At 48.1% G+C, this 15,511-nt stretch overlaps 1 protein-coding gene and 1 long non-coding RNA gene across 4 annotated transcripts in view; one reads left to right on the top strand and one right to left on the bottom strand.

Moving 5' to 3' along the window:
- RABL6 (RAB, member RAS oncogene family like 6) overlaps nucleotides 1-15,511 on the top strand; it is a 30,989-nt gene that overhangs the window by 992 nt on the left and 14,486 nt on the right. For 2 of the 3 annotated variants that reach the window (XR_010022146.1, XM_063081876.1), the window contains exons 2-5: nucleotides 10,016-10,150; nucleotides 11,879-11,926; nucleotides 12,568-12,597; nucleotides 15,024-15,076. Coding sequence is in view for 2 of the 3 variants with exons in the window: in XM_063081876.1 (XP_062937946.1) it covers nucleotides 10,016-10,150; nucleotides 11,879-11,926; nucleotides 12,568-12,597; nucleotides 15,024-15,076 (266 nt within the window). In the remaining variant the exon portion in view is untranslated. The remainder of the gene's footprint in view (nucleotides 1-10,015; nucleotides 10,151-11,878; nucleotides 11,927-12,567; nucleotides 12,598-15,023; nucleotides 15,077-15,511) is intronic. The other variant, XM_063081877.1, reaches the window with a different exon arrangement.
- On the bottom strand, nucleotides 77-2,682 carry LOC134366259 (uncharacterized). The gene is made up of 3 exons (XR_010022257.1): nucleotides 2,384-2,682; nucleotides 1,904-2,179; nucleotides 77-276 (listed from the first exon to the last, which is right to left on the bottom strand). It is a non-coding gene; the product is annotated as an uncharacterized LOC134366259 (long non-coding RNA).

Genomic DNA, 15,511 nt, shown 5'->3' with positions numbered 1-15,511 from the left:
GTCACATTCAGAGAAGACAGTGCTAAGACAAAACACACACGCAAATCTTTAGCGTCTACGTTTGGATCCCTTATTTAATTTTAGTACTTACAGTTTTATTTTAAACTAAGCTCTAGGACCTTGGAAATTAGAACTTGGAAGCTGTTGCCCATCTGAAAAGCTCCTTAATGGGCACACCCGCTGAGTGGTCCTGGGTGGTGGGGACTAAAACAGGCAGTGGAGTTGTTCCAGAGGAGAAATCCAACCTTCAGTAGTTGAGAGACAGATCACGATCTCCTAGAACAGAGTGAAAGTTGGTGAGACTGAGAGAAGGGTGGATTTGTGCCTAAATTGCCTTTTAGAGGGATGTTGTCTCTTCAGTTAAATGCTGTGCTATTTTGAAACTTTTTGATTCTATGTGTTAGTAGAGTACAAAGTTTCTAGTATTTATTTTCCCAAATATCTTACTTAGGGGAACAAACCAGCAATGTGATAATTATAGGTTCAGGATTTTTATAGGGAAGAGTTGCCATTAACACTTGACAACTTCCAAGTGTCTGAGTTCTCTTATAGAATGTTATCCTCCCAGGACAGGTAAGTCGTTTTCTTTTAAATTTGCTCAGATGAGAAGTGACTCGCGTCATACATACATAGAGTTCCAGCATACTCATCAGATTTAGAATCAAAATCTGTATGAGGCATTGGACTACATTCTCAATTTGATAGATATTTGTATATAAACTGGAAGAAAGGGTGTTACCAGAGTTGGTCTATTCCTTTCTATTTCAGTTACACACAATTTATTCAGCTGTATTTGGTGCAGAAGTTTTAATTACGGGGCAGCCTCTTGACTGAGAAAGACCACTGTTATGGAACTCTTAGTATTGGGCCTTGCTCAGGACATTGGGACAGCCAGAGTCCTTTCCAAGTAGATCTAAGTGTGAGAATTTAAAAATGGGAGCTAAACACTTCCTCGGTTAAGAAACGTTTTGAAAAATTCATTTTCGGATAAAACAGCTTTTCCTTTAGGTAATTAATAGCTCTGTTTAGCATATTATTTGACCTGCCCCAGTAGGGCTGATTTGCAGATTTCTGAACCTTTGCTGGCAGTGATATGCTGTGTTTCCCTTTGTGTTTTCCTTCTCTAGCAGTCATTCATTTAGCAAATATTTATTGAGTGTTCAGTGAAAAAAACAGACAACATTATCTGCTCTGGTGAAGCTTACATCCTAGTGGGAGTGGAAGACACAGTAAGCAATAAACATAATAAATAAGTAAACTATAAGGTTTGTTTGAGGGTTGAGGGCTATGGATCGCAAATGGAGCATGGTAAGAGGGTCAGAAGTGCCACCGGGGAGGGTGGGATTGCAACTTTACGCGGAGGATCAGAGTGGGAGGAAGGCTGCTGGGGGGAAGGTACTTACAAAGGTCAGGAGCCTTCTGGGCAGAGGGAGTCTGGGGCAGAGACCCTTTGGTGAGTGTGTTCATCTGAGTGTACTGAAGTCCAGAAAGAGGCACAGGAGACCACAGAATGAAGGGGGGAGCTTTCCAGGCCATCGTAGGGACATCAGCTTTTGCTCTTAGCAAATGGGAAACCTTTCCAGGGCTCTGAGTGGTGGGAGTGCAAGGGGACTTGACTGATACTGCCTGCTAATGAGGACAGGGTGCCGGGGCAGGCAAGCCAGCAAGGGCACAGGATCTAAGCCGTTGTACATCTGAGATAAATCAGACACTTTTCTTGGTTTGAAAATACAGGAGAATGATTCTGTATTTCATAGGAAATGTGTGTGAATGTGAGTGAATTAAAGTTGAATCGGGGTGAAAAAAGTTGTCTTCTAATGGAGCCATGTGTTTTCTGCATTGTATCTTCTAAAGGAAAACGCTTAGAACAGAGTTAACCTGGTTAGCAAAACAGCCGGCTTACCACGTGCTTCTTAAGCGAAGGGCTTCTCATCTCTTGTATGAATCTTAAAGGTTTTCCAGGCAAATCACTCACTCAGCTTATTTCAGCCAACATCCAAGGTTCTGAGATTGATTTGACTTTTTAATTTAAAAGTAGAGGCTAATTATTTTTTTTAGATGATGAAACCAGATTATTTTACTTATTCTCATATTACAGGTTTTCTTCTAATTAACTTTTAAAAGGAGTAAATTTTTAATTTTAATTTTAAAAAAGGGAAAGACTTTTCATTTTCAAAATCTGAAAGAGAATAGAAAACAAATGTGCTTTAAAACAGATAAAGCTGTAAAAGGAGGAAGCAGCTCTGAGACTATCACGATTCCATGAACAGACAAGTTGTATTTGAAAAAGAACCAAAGAGAATTTCTAGAAATTAAAAACAAGGTCATTAAAATTTAAATAGTTGACAAGTGAAGCAGCACAATAACTGAAGAGAGTCAGTACCTGGAGGAGAGTTTGTGGCACAGAGATTGAGCAGATTCCAGCACATGTCTGAACAGGTTTCAAAAGGAAAGCATAGCAGGAATGGAGAGAGGCAGCACTGAAGAAAGAAGACTGAAAGTTTTCCAAATACATGAAACTCCAAGAAGTCCAAGTCCAAGTGCACAAAACATCCACAACTGGACACATCATTAGAAATTTTCAGGACATCACAATCAAAAAGAAAAAACTCTTAGATGCAGCCAGAGTGAAAAGACTGCCTTCCGAAGAGCAAGCAGTGAAGCAATGACACAGCTTGCAGCCACGTCACGGGCCTGCAGGGGAGCTGCTGTCAGCCTGGAAGCGCCTGACTGAGCAGTTACACAAGAGCAAGTGTGATTAAACCTATTTTCAGTCCAAGTTTGATGGTTCACTGTGCACAGATTGTTATAGAAATAAATACTGCAGGATATTAGTATTAGACAGATGGAAATTGAGCTCCAAAGGAGAGGATTAAAAAAGCAAAGGTAAGCAAAAGAACTGGCAGATGTGTGGTGAAATCTGAGTAAGCACTGGCTCTGGCTAGGGCCGGCCTGTGGCTCACTTGGGAGAGTGTGGTGCTGATAACACCAAGGCCACGGGTTCGGATCCCTATATAGGGATGGCCGATTCGCTCACTTGGGAGAGCGTGGTGCTGACAACACCAAGTCAGGGGTTAAGATCCCCTTACCGGTCATCTTTTTAAAAAATAAAATATATCAGGTTGCCCCCATGGCTCACTTGGGAGAGTACGGTGCTGATAGCACCGAGGCCGCTGGTTCGGATCCTATATAGGGGTGGCTGGTGTGCTCACTGGCTGAGCGTGGTATGGACGATACTCAGCCAAGGGTTGCGATTCCCTTACCGGTCCAAAAAATATATATATGTGTGTGTGTGTGTGTGTGTGTGTGTGTGTATATACATATATATATATATACACACACACACACACACAAAAAAAAATAAGCACTGGCTGTGTTAATCATGGACGGTAATGATTTATATAGGGCATGTAAAAGAAACTAAAATACTGGAAATTAACACATAACTCATGGTGGAGCTCATCAGAATTAAGGCATTCAAAACTCATAATATTTAAGGGGGATATAAAGAAATTTAACTTTATTACAGCAAATTTTAATGTTAAAAATTTATAAGTTATTGAAAGAAAAGAAGTAGATTGCAAATCTTCCAAATAAATACCAGGAAAAAGAAGAATTTAAAAACCTTGTCCAACTTAATAAAAGGCAGAAAAGGGAGGGGGGTGAGCAAGGGCTGGGGTAGTAACTAAAAACTATGAAATGAAGTGGTAGAAATAATTCTGCTTATATCAGCAATCACAGTGAATGTAAACAAGCAAAAATCACCAGTTTAAAGAGAGCATGTGAGATTTTGTTTATTTATTTTCTTTAATTTGGCTATGTGATGTGTAAGAGCCATATCCCAAACATGATGGCATAGAAAGGCTGAACGTTAGTTGGAAGCAAGACACTCGGACACTTCCTCCACCATAACGAAGCTGCTCTAGCTATCGTCTTGTCTGCCGCCACTATAGTGATGTCACACAAACCACACTTCAAGGTAAAAAAAGAATGGGTAGGAATGAGAAGGTTACTGCAGACTCATAAAAGTACCTAACCCCCTCAAACCAAGAACATTCATAAAAATTAGCAGTCTAAATAAACACCTGAGAATATATGTCATAAAGACAACATTCTGTGACTACAATGATGAAAATTGAATATAAATAACAAAAAAGTGACAAACAACTTTTTGTTTGAAACTTAAAAACATTTCTAAATAATTTATGGCTCAGAAAAGAAATCATATGGGAATTGAGAAGTATCTATAATTCAGTGGTAATGAATGCCCACATAACTTGTGAGAGTGACTGACCTCAAAATACAGTTTAAAAACCTAGAAAAAGAACAACAGAATGCACCCTAAGAAGGTGGAAGAAAATAACAAAACAGCAAAAACAGACGGTTTAAAAAAGAGTCAACTAAGGCATTTCGACAAAACATACGGGGATGTGTGTGAACATAAGTAATTGACAGAGTAAACGGGTCTCTGGGAATATTAGTAAAAAACAGAACACAAGTATTAGGATTCGTAAAGAGTACAGATCCGCAGATGCAAAGTTTTAAAATATTAAAATGTTACAAATAACTTTATGCCAGTAAATTGAAAACTCAAAAAAAAAATTGAAAACTTAGAATGGACAGTGTCCTAGACAGTGACTTACTACAGCTGACTCCATGAGAAATACAGGATTGGAATAGATGCAACAGTCGTGCAGAGAACGGGGCATCAAGCGAGTACAGATAATGCAGCGGGGCAGGGAAAGCTGCTCAGCTCACTTCTGAGGTGTGAAAACACTGATAGAAGAACAGACAAGAACACTGCAAAAGAAAGTAACTGTCCATTCTCATCTGTGAACACAGATGTAAAGTCTAATAAAAGATTAGGAAATCAAGTCTAGAAAACTATTAAAATAACAACAACAAATTATTATATTGGAGGGCCAACCCGTGGGAGAGTGTAATGCTGATAACACCAAGGCCACGGGTTCGGATCCCTATATAGGGATGGCCAGTTGGCTCACTTGGGAGAGCGTGGTGCTGACAACACCAAGTCAAAGGTTAAGATCCCCTTACCAGTCATCTTTAAAAAAAAAAAAAAAAAAAATTATTATATTGGGACCAAGTAGGATTGCCCCAGAAATGCAAGGATTATTTAACAGGAATGATTTACCAGTGGGTTAAAGGAGAAAAAACACTTATACTCTCAATAGGTACAGGAAAAACTTGATAAAAATCAGCAGCCATTCATGATTTACAAAAAGAAAAAAGAAAACAAACACTTCTTACCAAACTAGGAATAGAAGGGAACTTTTTTTTTTTCACTTGTCAAAGGGTATCTACCAAATCCATGTAATAGTGAAATATAAGAAGCATTCCTTTTAAAATCTCCAGATTTTAAAAGACAAGGACCACCCACTTTCACTGAGCCTTTCATTGACACGTGGGATCCCAGCACAAGATAAGGAAAATAAATAAAAAGTATGGGGGGAAGGGAGAGGTTTTCCCTTCTTTAGGGATAAAATCACGTATGTGCGTTTTTTCATATTGGGTGCTTTCACGTGTAAGAAACTGAACACTAGACTAAAGATAGCTTTTACAATAGCACCCAGCTTCTGTTTCTGCAGTATGATGAAGTTGATAACCTGAACAGCCCTGCCCCTAAAAACAACTAAAAATGTTCAAATAAAATATGTAGGAAAAGGTTAATGTGTTACCCAGTTCTTGAGCTTGGGTGAAGGGTGTACAGCTAGCTGTTCATTCCACTATTTTCAGAAACTGTGGAAGTTGGATGTGGGGAGGGAATCAAGCTCTGCAGCTGTCTTTTTCCCTGAGGACACTTGCCAAGCCCTGGAAGGTTTGTGCTTCACTTCTGGTGGCTTTTTTTTGGTGGTGGGGAGTGGAACACTGGAGATGGCCCTCTAATAGGAGATCCCTGTCTAAAATGGTGCTGGGTGGAGGGGGAAACTATCCCCTAGTATTTATAAGCACAAGTTGGCCTCAACATGGATTTGCCCTCAGAATCATCTGTGTGAGTCCAGAAAACATTGAGTAAATTTTCTTAAGGTGTCCTTGGCTGATGGTGTGCCAGGCAGCTAGCAGGCACATCAGACACTTTCTGATGAGTTCAACTTCAATCCAGCCCCCGAGAGGTCCCACAGGTAAGGTTCTAAGAAACGAGCTGCCAGTAAAAAAAATCAGAAAACATAGGAGACAAAACATCGTGAGAGGGAGCCAGCAGACTGCACAAATATCAGAGTCTGACCTATTAAGACTTCAGATTTTCAGAATCACCATTCACAAAGTCAGAGCGAGTGATACTTTAAAGAAATGGAAGAGGTTTGAATGTGAGCCGAAGTCTAGAGGATGCGCAGAATGACCAAGGAGACCTGAAAAGGAACCTGCCTCTCAAAAGCTAAGAAAAGAAATTGTGACCATGATTTAAGAGTGTGAGTCTGTGGCAAGTGACATTTAAGGGCAAAGAAGGTTCTTAAGAATTAAGAAAACAAAAACAAAAATAAATTCAAGGGAAGGTTTAGAAGATAAAATTAAGGGAAAATCTCAGAAAGTAGAGCAAAATGACAGGTGGTAATGTGGGAAAAAATTAGACGGTCACTCTGAGGGGTCCAATATCCAAATAATAGAAATTACAAAGAGGAGAGAACATAGGAAAAAGAAAAACATCAATGAAAATTCAAGAAAAAAGGCAGCCAAGATGTCCTTGGGTAGGTGAATGGACAGGTAAACTGGTGCATCCAGACAGTGGAATATGATTCAGCGCTAAAAAGAAACGGGCTGTGAAGACATGGAGGAAGCTTAAGTGCACGTTCCTAAGTGAAAGAGCCAATTTGAAGAGGACCATGTGACTCCAGCTATATGGCATTCTGGAAAAGGCAAAACTATGAAGACTGGGGGGAAGGTTGAATAGACAAAATGGAATTTTATGGCAGTGAAACTATTCTATATGGTACTAGCAGATACACATCATTGTACATTTGACCAAACCTGTAAAGTGTACGACACCAAGAGTGAGCCCCAGTGTAAGCTGTGGACTGTGGGTGATAATGGTGTAGCAACAGAGCTTCATGGACTGTAACAAATGGACTGCATCTGGTGGGAGATGTGGACAGCAGGGCTGTGCGTGTCTGGGGACAGGGCAGATGGGAGAAATCTTTGTACCTTCCACTCAGTTTTGCTGTGAACTTAAAACTGCTCTAAAAAGAGTAAAGTCTGTTTAAAATATTTTTGGAATTCAAGAGAACAATTTTTAGGTTGAAAGGACTCACGGGGCACCTAGCACAGTGGATAGAAATAGCCCCCACCGAGGTAGCTCATGGTGAAGTTTCAGAACGGAGAGAGTGAGGAAGGGCACACTCAGGGGACACCAGGGACCAGGAAACAACACCAGCTGCCTAACAGCAGGGCTTGGCCAGTTGCTTCAGAGTTTCCAACCTGGAATTCAAGTCTAGCCAGATCCTCAAGCAGGCGTGAGGCTCACATAAGGACATTTTCAGATATACAAGGTCTCAACATTTTTACCTCAGTTCTCTTTTCAGGGAGCTCCTGAAGGATTTGCTCAACTGAGTGATAGAACAAAGTCAGGAAGAGAAACCACGGTATAGATCCAGCTTTAGAGAAAGACGCAGAGACTGTGGGGTCACGGCTGTGCACCCAGTCCCAGCAGGCCAGAAAGCTCCAGAAGAGAGGAGACGGGTTGAGAAACACACTTCTCAATTTCAGAGGAGATTTCGTCAGTCTGCACGGGGTTGGGACTGAATCAATGATAAATACACAGAAAACTCGGCATAGCAAAAAAATATGACATTACTTCCGGGGGAATAAGAAATTGCATGAGGAAGATAAATACACTGGGGAATAGGGAGGTGCAGGCGTGTGTGGACAGGCGCAGGAGCGAAGGAGGGCTCTCATCTTCAGAGGGACACAGACAGGTGATGCTACAGGCGGGCTACGAAGAAGTGGCAGCACGAGAGCTGCACCGCAGACGTGGAGACGTGACCACAGGAGGCAGCGGGGCAGGCGGTGGATGGGGTGGTCTCAGGGGAGGGCAGCTCTGCAGAGCCGCCGGAGTAAGTCCATGTAGAGCTGTGAAGAACTTTGTCTGAATTAGGGCTTTCAGGAATGCAGATGTTTTCAGATCAATAGTTTATAACTAGCGGATCCCCATAAAAGAGGGTACTTCAGGAAGACGGAAAGTGATCCTTCAAGGCAGCTGTGAAATGCAGGAAGGAAAAGTAAGTGGGTAGAGTGGAAAGTCTAAACAGAAGCGCCCTAGACACGAAAGGTCTCATTCGTGTGAATACAAAACAAGAAATGGAAAGACCAGATAATTACATAGTACCTAAGAAAACAAAATAAAAGTTGTATTAAAATAACAGAAAATGGAAAGAATGGTATGGGGGAAGGAAGACCCTGTGGTTGTCCTGAAGTGTGTGCCCCCAGAGAGTCAGGATGGATGTGGAAGGCTTGGTTCTGTTAGCAGAGCTACAGCTCCTCGTTCCTGCTGTGCCACTCTAGGTCAGTTGCTTAAGGTCTCTGAGCTGCGGAAGGACGTAGCCTGTTTGTTTTGAGGTTCCAATGAGATGTTTGTAGGTGCGCAGCTTACTGCAGTCCCTGGAAAAGTGCTCGCTGTTTGTCAGAAGGATCAGTGGCCCTCTGGCAACCCACATGAGCCTGGAACCACTGGGCATGCCCTTGGGTTCCTGCCTCTTGGCTACACATGGTGGAGATGCTCCAACAATCCCTACCTCTGACCCTCCCACTGCCCCACAGCTCCAGAGGGCTGTTACTGTCTCCTTGTCATGTCCTTAATGTCCTTATGACCAAAGGAAAGAAAAGTGCCTTCTGTGTGGGCACATCTGCAGCCTGCTCACAGGAGGATGTGGGGACCAACACACAGACTTCCTTCTCAGGCCTGGCGGATGCCTCACGGGGATATTGGGAGCCTGGAGCCCGGGGAAGGTCGGGCTGCAGGCAGGCTCTCTGTTTACCTCACTGAAAGGGAAAGAGGGACGAGAGCCTCTCTCGTCTCCTGTGGGGGCCTTACTGTGGGTGCATGGTTCCCCCACACCAGCCCACAGGTATTGCTGGCACATGCTGTCAGCTCAGGTTCAAGTTGGGGGCCCAGGATGTTCTTCAGAACTGTGCTGACCCTGCGAAAGTGTCTTGACTTTTCTCCTGAGTTCCCGTCTGGCCTCTGGTTGAAATCAGGGCTAGTCTGCCCGTGACCTTGGGAGTAACAGCTCCTTGTGTTGCCATAATCCAGAGGGCAGAGGAGGCGCAGCCCTGAGATCATTTGAGAGAAACGAACACTTTCAGATGGCTAAAGTTGGGGTGTTGAGGGAACATGGAGTGCAGTGAGGAGATGAGCTTGGTGAGTAGTTTTGTGGGAGAAGTGAGAGCGTGTCAGGACAGTTGCCTTGAGGTAGCAGTGGGGGTGGGCAAGGAGGGAGCCCCCTGAAGGGCAGCCGCAGCTGAGCCGAACGAGAACTTGGGGCAGGGGAGGAGTTTGGTGTTGCCACAGTCAGACAAGGCCATCAGGGAACTGAGAAAGAAGCAAGTGTGAGGCACCCTCAGGCCTGCTCCTTGGATTCCTGGGGCGCCCTGTGCAGCCCCACCCAGACCGAACAGTCCCTGGGGGGCATACAGCCCAGGTAGAGACCATTGTCTTCCAAGTAAAGAGCCTTACGCACATGTGGCCTTCATCGACCAGGAGGAAGCACCTCTTGGGTTCTCAACTGCTGTGCCCTGGCCACTTCTGGTGCTCCGTTTGCAGCCAGGCATCCCCTGACCTGCGAGAAGCTGTCCCAAGCACGACCAGCATGTGTGTCCTGGGAAGCCAGCGGTGGTGGTGCCCACTTGTCCAGCCCTTCCCTTCCATGCCCATCACCCGGGGCCTGACTCATGCAAAAAAAAAAAAAAACACATTGCAGTGGGATTGTCTCTGTCTCTTTGAAGTTATTTTTTCAATTATGACTTTGACTTGGCTTGTATTGCCTGATTTGTCTGTCTTCCTCAGTGAAGATTGTGATCCGCGGAGACAGGAACACAGGCAAGACTGCGCTGTGGCACCGGCTGCAGGGCAAGAAGTTTGTGGAGGAGTACATCCCCACGCAGGAGATCCAGGTCACCAGCATCCACTGGAACTACAAGAGTGAGTGTGGGCAGGCCCCCCCAGCCTTGTGTCTGTGGGTGAGGAAGCTGCGCGTGGGGGCATCACCAGGTGAACTCAGATGGAGCTATTTTGAGGACACACATTAAAGCCACTCTTGAATCATCCTGCTGTCTGGGATTTGAATTGATGAGATTCCCTGTCATATTGGAGATTCAGGCACAGGAATAGCCGTAGCTGCAAGTGAGTCAGAGAGGACTCAGCCCATGTTAACCGTGGTAAAAGACACCCCTGCGATGGACACTGACACTGCTTCTTGGCTGCAGGCCTGTGCCCTGGGCCAGCCTGCTGTTTGCTGCACCACCAGAAAGAAGCCCTCCAGTCCTTTAAGCCCAGCTTTTTACTTAAAAGCAATATGAAGTTTGTGTCACTGAAAGAATTGTGGGATGTGGTTTGTTTGCAAGATTGGCTCACTGGATGGGAAAGGGTTCTCATCTGCCAGCTCTCCATTGGGTGGAGTGGGCTGGGGCAGTTTGGTTTTTTTGGTTTGTTTGATCTATTTTAAATGTTTCTCCTTTTCATTGGAAAAACAAATCAAGTGGGTTAACAGTGGGACACGTGGGGGCCTTTTGAAAAGGTGCCTTCTGACTCCCACTTAATGACAAGTTAATATCCTGGGACAACCGTGCAGTCTCTGGAGGCTACTGGCTCCCCTGAGGGGCCTGGGAGGGTCATGCTGGGCTGGCGAGGACCCAGAGCCTGTGGGGCCAACCCAGAGGAGCTCTGCTGCCCACAGCACCACTTGCATTTGGGGGCATTGGGTGCTGGTGGCCTGCAGGCAGGGCATGGTAGTTTGTGGGGCTGGGGCATGCTTCTCCCCTCCAGAACTCCCCGTCCCCGTGGGGTCCTCAGGTGGGTGTGGTTCCCCACCATCCTTGTCAGCCGCCTCAGCTCTTGGCACACCCTGGAGTCGAGAATTGCTGCTGAGGAGGGGCAAGGCGGCCACAGGGACTCAGGAAGATGGTTTCTTTCTTATGAGGCAGCTGGGCGCAAGACCAGCAGTTCCAAAGAAAGCCTCGGAATAGGCCCGGCTCAGACATCGTGGACGTGGGGTGGGGCCCATGGGGGCCTGTCCTAGGCCAGCTCCAAGTGCCCCACAGGAGAGTTCTAGCACCCACCACCTAAGCAGTGGTTATTTTTTATTTATTTATTTATTTTTTAAAGATGACTGGTAAGGGGATCTTAACCCTTGACTTGGTGTCAGCACCACACTCTCTCATGTGAGCAAACCGGCCATCCCTATATAGGATCCGAACCCGTGGCCTTGTTGTTTTCAGCACCGCACTCTCCCGAGTGAGCCACAGGCCGGCCCCAAGCAGTTGTTACTTGATGCCACTTTCCTCAAAACGGATTGGAGGCTGGTCACTGGGTGAAGGAGTAGAATCAGAAGGAAGTGGCACTGCCCTTGGAGAGCTGATGGGTGGGAAGTAGACATGGGCCCAGCAGGGAAGGTGTGCCGAGGATGGATGGGGCCATGCTTGCAATCTGCTGCTGGCCTTGCTGAGAGGCAACATTTGAGCAAGAGGCCTGAGGAGAGGCCAGGCCAACCTGTGGGAGGGAGTGTCCCGGGCAGGGCCACATGCAAAGGCCCCGGGTAGGGACCGGTTCCCTGGGGGAGGGAGAAACCAGCATGGCCCTGTAAGCCCACCTTTGTGAAACCCGAAGTTCATATTGGGTAATAATCTTAGGATTTTTTTCTCCCTATTTTAGCCACTGATGACATTGTCAAAGTTGAAGTCTGGGATGTGGTTGACAAAGGTAAGGTGTATCTTTTTATTGTAAGTGGCTTTTTCCTAATGCTTTACTTTCTTCCACTACACCCACCTCTCATCTGCATGTCCTTGTGCATTACGACACAGGGTCCTGACTGCTCTGATCTCTGGCCACTTGTCAGACTTAGGATCTGCTCCATTTTAACATGCTTATCCCATGTGTGACCCTGTGAGGCACCATGGGGTGCAGGAGGGTTGGGTTTGCTGCTAACTGCTCACATTTGGGCTTTGGGTCCCGCATCTAGTGACAGGGATGGATGCACACAGTGGACCTGTTGTTGCTGCTTTAAGCATCTGTTTAATCCCTGCACTGCTGAGCACCCGGGGGCAGATGTGGCGCAGTGGCATGGCAGGGTGCACTTTGAACCCCAGGACTGCGTGGGGCTGTTTCAGGAGCCCCTCCTTTTGCACCACCGTGGCACGGCTTCCAAAGCCCAGGACCTAGCTCCTTTCCTCTGCAGCATGTGGTCCCACTGGGTGGAGGTACCCATCCAGCTGTTGGCTCACCAAGCTTGGTTCTTGTCAGGGACTCTCTACCCAAGCCTCGGGGACCATGGGAGGATGGCTGCAGGTTCCCCGTTTGCTCTCACAGCAGCATCTGATCTCATTTCTGTCTTCTTGTGTCAGGTCACAAGCTCCTCCTCTGTGGTCCTCTGGGTGAGAGCTCATCCCCCCTGGTGCCAGGGGTGTGTGTGTGTATGTGTATGTGTGCGCGTGCGCGCGTGTGTGTGTTGTGAGCAAGGTCTGACTTCACAGGCACGGCCTCTGACCTCACAGACATGACCTCTCACCTCTCCACTTAGCCCCTGGCCTTGCAGGCATGGCTGTAGCTGCACGTGTCCTCTGGTCACAAGGTTTCATTGGAAAGGAGTTGTGTCTTCCGTAGGCTTGTGGTTTCTGGTTCAGAATGTGCATGTCCCCTTCCCTGTGCCTGTGTTTATTTGGGAGTGGGTTGGGCGGCTGAGGCTGGCGCTCACAGCGGGTCTGCAGGGACGCTGAGCCTAGCAGCTCCTCGCCATGCTATGCTGAGCCCATCCCATCAGGCCTGCGCCAACCTCTCTGCCAAGTGGTGCGTGTACACATGCCGGCTGTGACCCATTCACCGTCCCAACCAGGGGACGTAGTCGCAACCACCGCGGCCACCAGGTACTCGGGCTCAGCTGCACTGTCCACACCCGACCTAGGCTCGGTGCTTCCCCTAAACGCACCTACCTTTGTTGGGGGCTGGGGGACCTTGGAATTGCAGGAGTTTCCTGGCCCTTTCTTCAGTCTCAGCTCCCCAGGTCCGCACTTCCGTGGAGTGGGACACAGGTTTCCTGTAGGCAGATTTCCCAGCATGGGGTCAGCATTTGGGGCTGCAGTGTGTGTGGTCTCCTGAATGAAGGGACCCTTTCTGGGCGTATACTCTGCCCTTAACTCAGGTGAGGGACTGTGGGTGCTGAGGCTACCCCTGCTCTGGCCCAGGGAGCCCCCCAGAGTACTCTCCTTCCTTCCTGTGTTAGGCTGTGCACTGTGTCCAGTGAGGGGCCAGGCAGGTTTCCCAGACGCAGGGGGCAGGGTGTGCAGCCTCACACTCAGGAGAGCTCACTCGGCCAAAACCTGGGCTGCAGCTCACAATTGGGACTGGGAGAGGAATGGGCAGGCAGGACCCCAGGAGGGAGAGGTCCCAGTTCCTGCAAGCACCGGTGTCCTGCAGCCTGGCATTGCTTTGCTCATGTTGGGGGAAATCCCTTTGAGTGGAAAGGCACCTCCTGTCTCCCCCCGACTGGTCACCCAGTGGACAGGGTCCAAGTGCTGGCCACAGCAGCAGATGGCGCTCAGCTATGAGTGCAGTCATGGCGAGCGGTCTCGGGCACTGGCGGGTGAGTTCTTGAGGCCGTCAGGCTCAGGTCTGTCCTTTCCAGAGGTCATGAAGGTAGAGTTCACAAACTATGCATTGAGAAGCTTCCGGAAGTGAGGTGGGCAGCCTGATGTCCTGTGGCCTCCCCACCCTTCAACTCACTGAGAAAGTGTCGGTTGGGCTAGGGCCACACAGCAGCATCCTGGGGGGGGGGGCAGGAGCAGTCCCCACCCGCTGGTCAGTGTGCTTACGCCTGTGTGTCCAGGCCCAGCATGGCAGGGATCACACTGCACCTTGTCAGAGTGGGGTATCGCACCAGATGGGGCCTCACAGTGGTGGGAAGTTCACGAGAGGTGGGATGAGATGGAGGTTGGTGTTTTAAGTAAACAAATCTGGTTTGTTCTCAGGGGCTTTGTCTTTTGTCCCTGTCCATTACTCTGAGTCTGGGGATCCCTGAATTCTCAAGTGGTGGGCAGTCCTGTCTCCTTGGTTAAATATCCCAGAGATGAAGGGACAGGAAGGGTAATGGCACCCAAGTTCTTTGTTTCTTAGGAGCCCCCAGAGCCTGTGTTAGCTCCAGAGCTGGGCCTGGGGCCTTTCCCAGGGCTCCAGCCCCACTGGGTCATCCCCAGCACTGATCAGGAGAGCCTGGGTCACTCAAAGGCAGACACTCAGGCCAGGCTGGCCTTGGCCCCAGGCGCCAGCATGCCACCCTTGGGTCTCTCTTCCCAGCCAGGGGTGGTTGGTTGAAGTCCTGGGGTGTCAAAAAAGAACTCTCAGGAGTGCCTGCTCTCATCTCTACCAGGCTCTGCCCCAGTGGGGAGGTCCCTCACCTCCAACCGTGTCCCCTGTACCCTTCCTGCCCTGCACACAGGTCTGGGGGCCATGAGGGGCCAGGCCATTGGGAAGGGCCCCATCCTTTGGCAGCAAATCCACTGAGCTCAGGGCTGCAGGGCTGCGGGCCATCTCATCACCTGACCCGACCAGCAGCCCACTGAGCCCCACAGGGCCTTGCCTTGCACCTTGCAGTCCAGGCTCTGTCAGGCCTGGCACCTTGCAGCTCTGTCCAGCTGTCCAGCGGCCCAACAGCCTGTTTCTGTCTTTCTCCTAAAGTTGAGGGGGGCAGCTGGAGTGTGGCAGTGACTTGACATGGGGGCAGAGTGGACATAGGGGAAGGTTCCTCCTTTAGCAGTCCTTGGGCCCGGGGATTGCACCCCATAATTTTTGTTTTTCTTTTAATAAGGAAAATGCAAAAAGCGAGGTGATGGCTTGAAGGTGGAGAACGACCCTCAGGAGGTAAGCAACGTCTGCCTTGGGATGCGTGCCCCAGTGGGGGTGAGCAGGCGCCCGGGTGCTCAGACCTTTCTGCCTGCCTGTCCCTGAGCACCCTGGTTATGCTAGGCACTGTGGCCACCAATGGCATCCGCTGCTCACGGGACCCCACACTGCCCGTGGTCGGGCTGGGGTGGCAGCTTGCCTGCGCTGCATGCCTTTGCTTTGCTTGACAGGTGTCATGCCACACTGACCCCTAATTTGAGTTTGAGTGACCAGAGAGGTGTTTAAGTGAACTTAAATTATATATCCCTGACACAGTGGCCTCAGCCCCCCAAAACATACGACTCCCCTTGGGACTAGTGCCCTGATACCCATGGGCGTGTGCAGCCCTCAGGGGCCTCTGGCTCCCTCCCTGGCAGTCAGGGCAGACCATCAGTCACCTGTTCCTGTGGTCAC

Source organism: Cynocephalus volans, chromosome 17 (genome assembly GCF_027409185.1).
Source record: "Cynocephalus volans isolate mCynVol1 chromosome 17, mCynVol1.pri, whole genome shotgun sequence".
NCBI lineage: Eukaryota > Metazoa > Chordata > Mammalia > Dermoptera > Cynocephalidae > Cynocephalus > Cynocephalus volans.
This window is presented reverse-complemented; position numbering and strand designations above follow the sequence as displayed.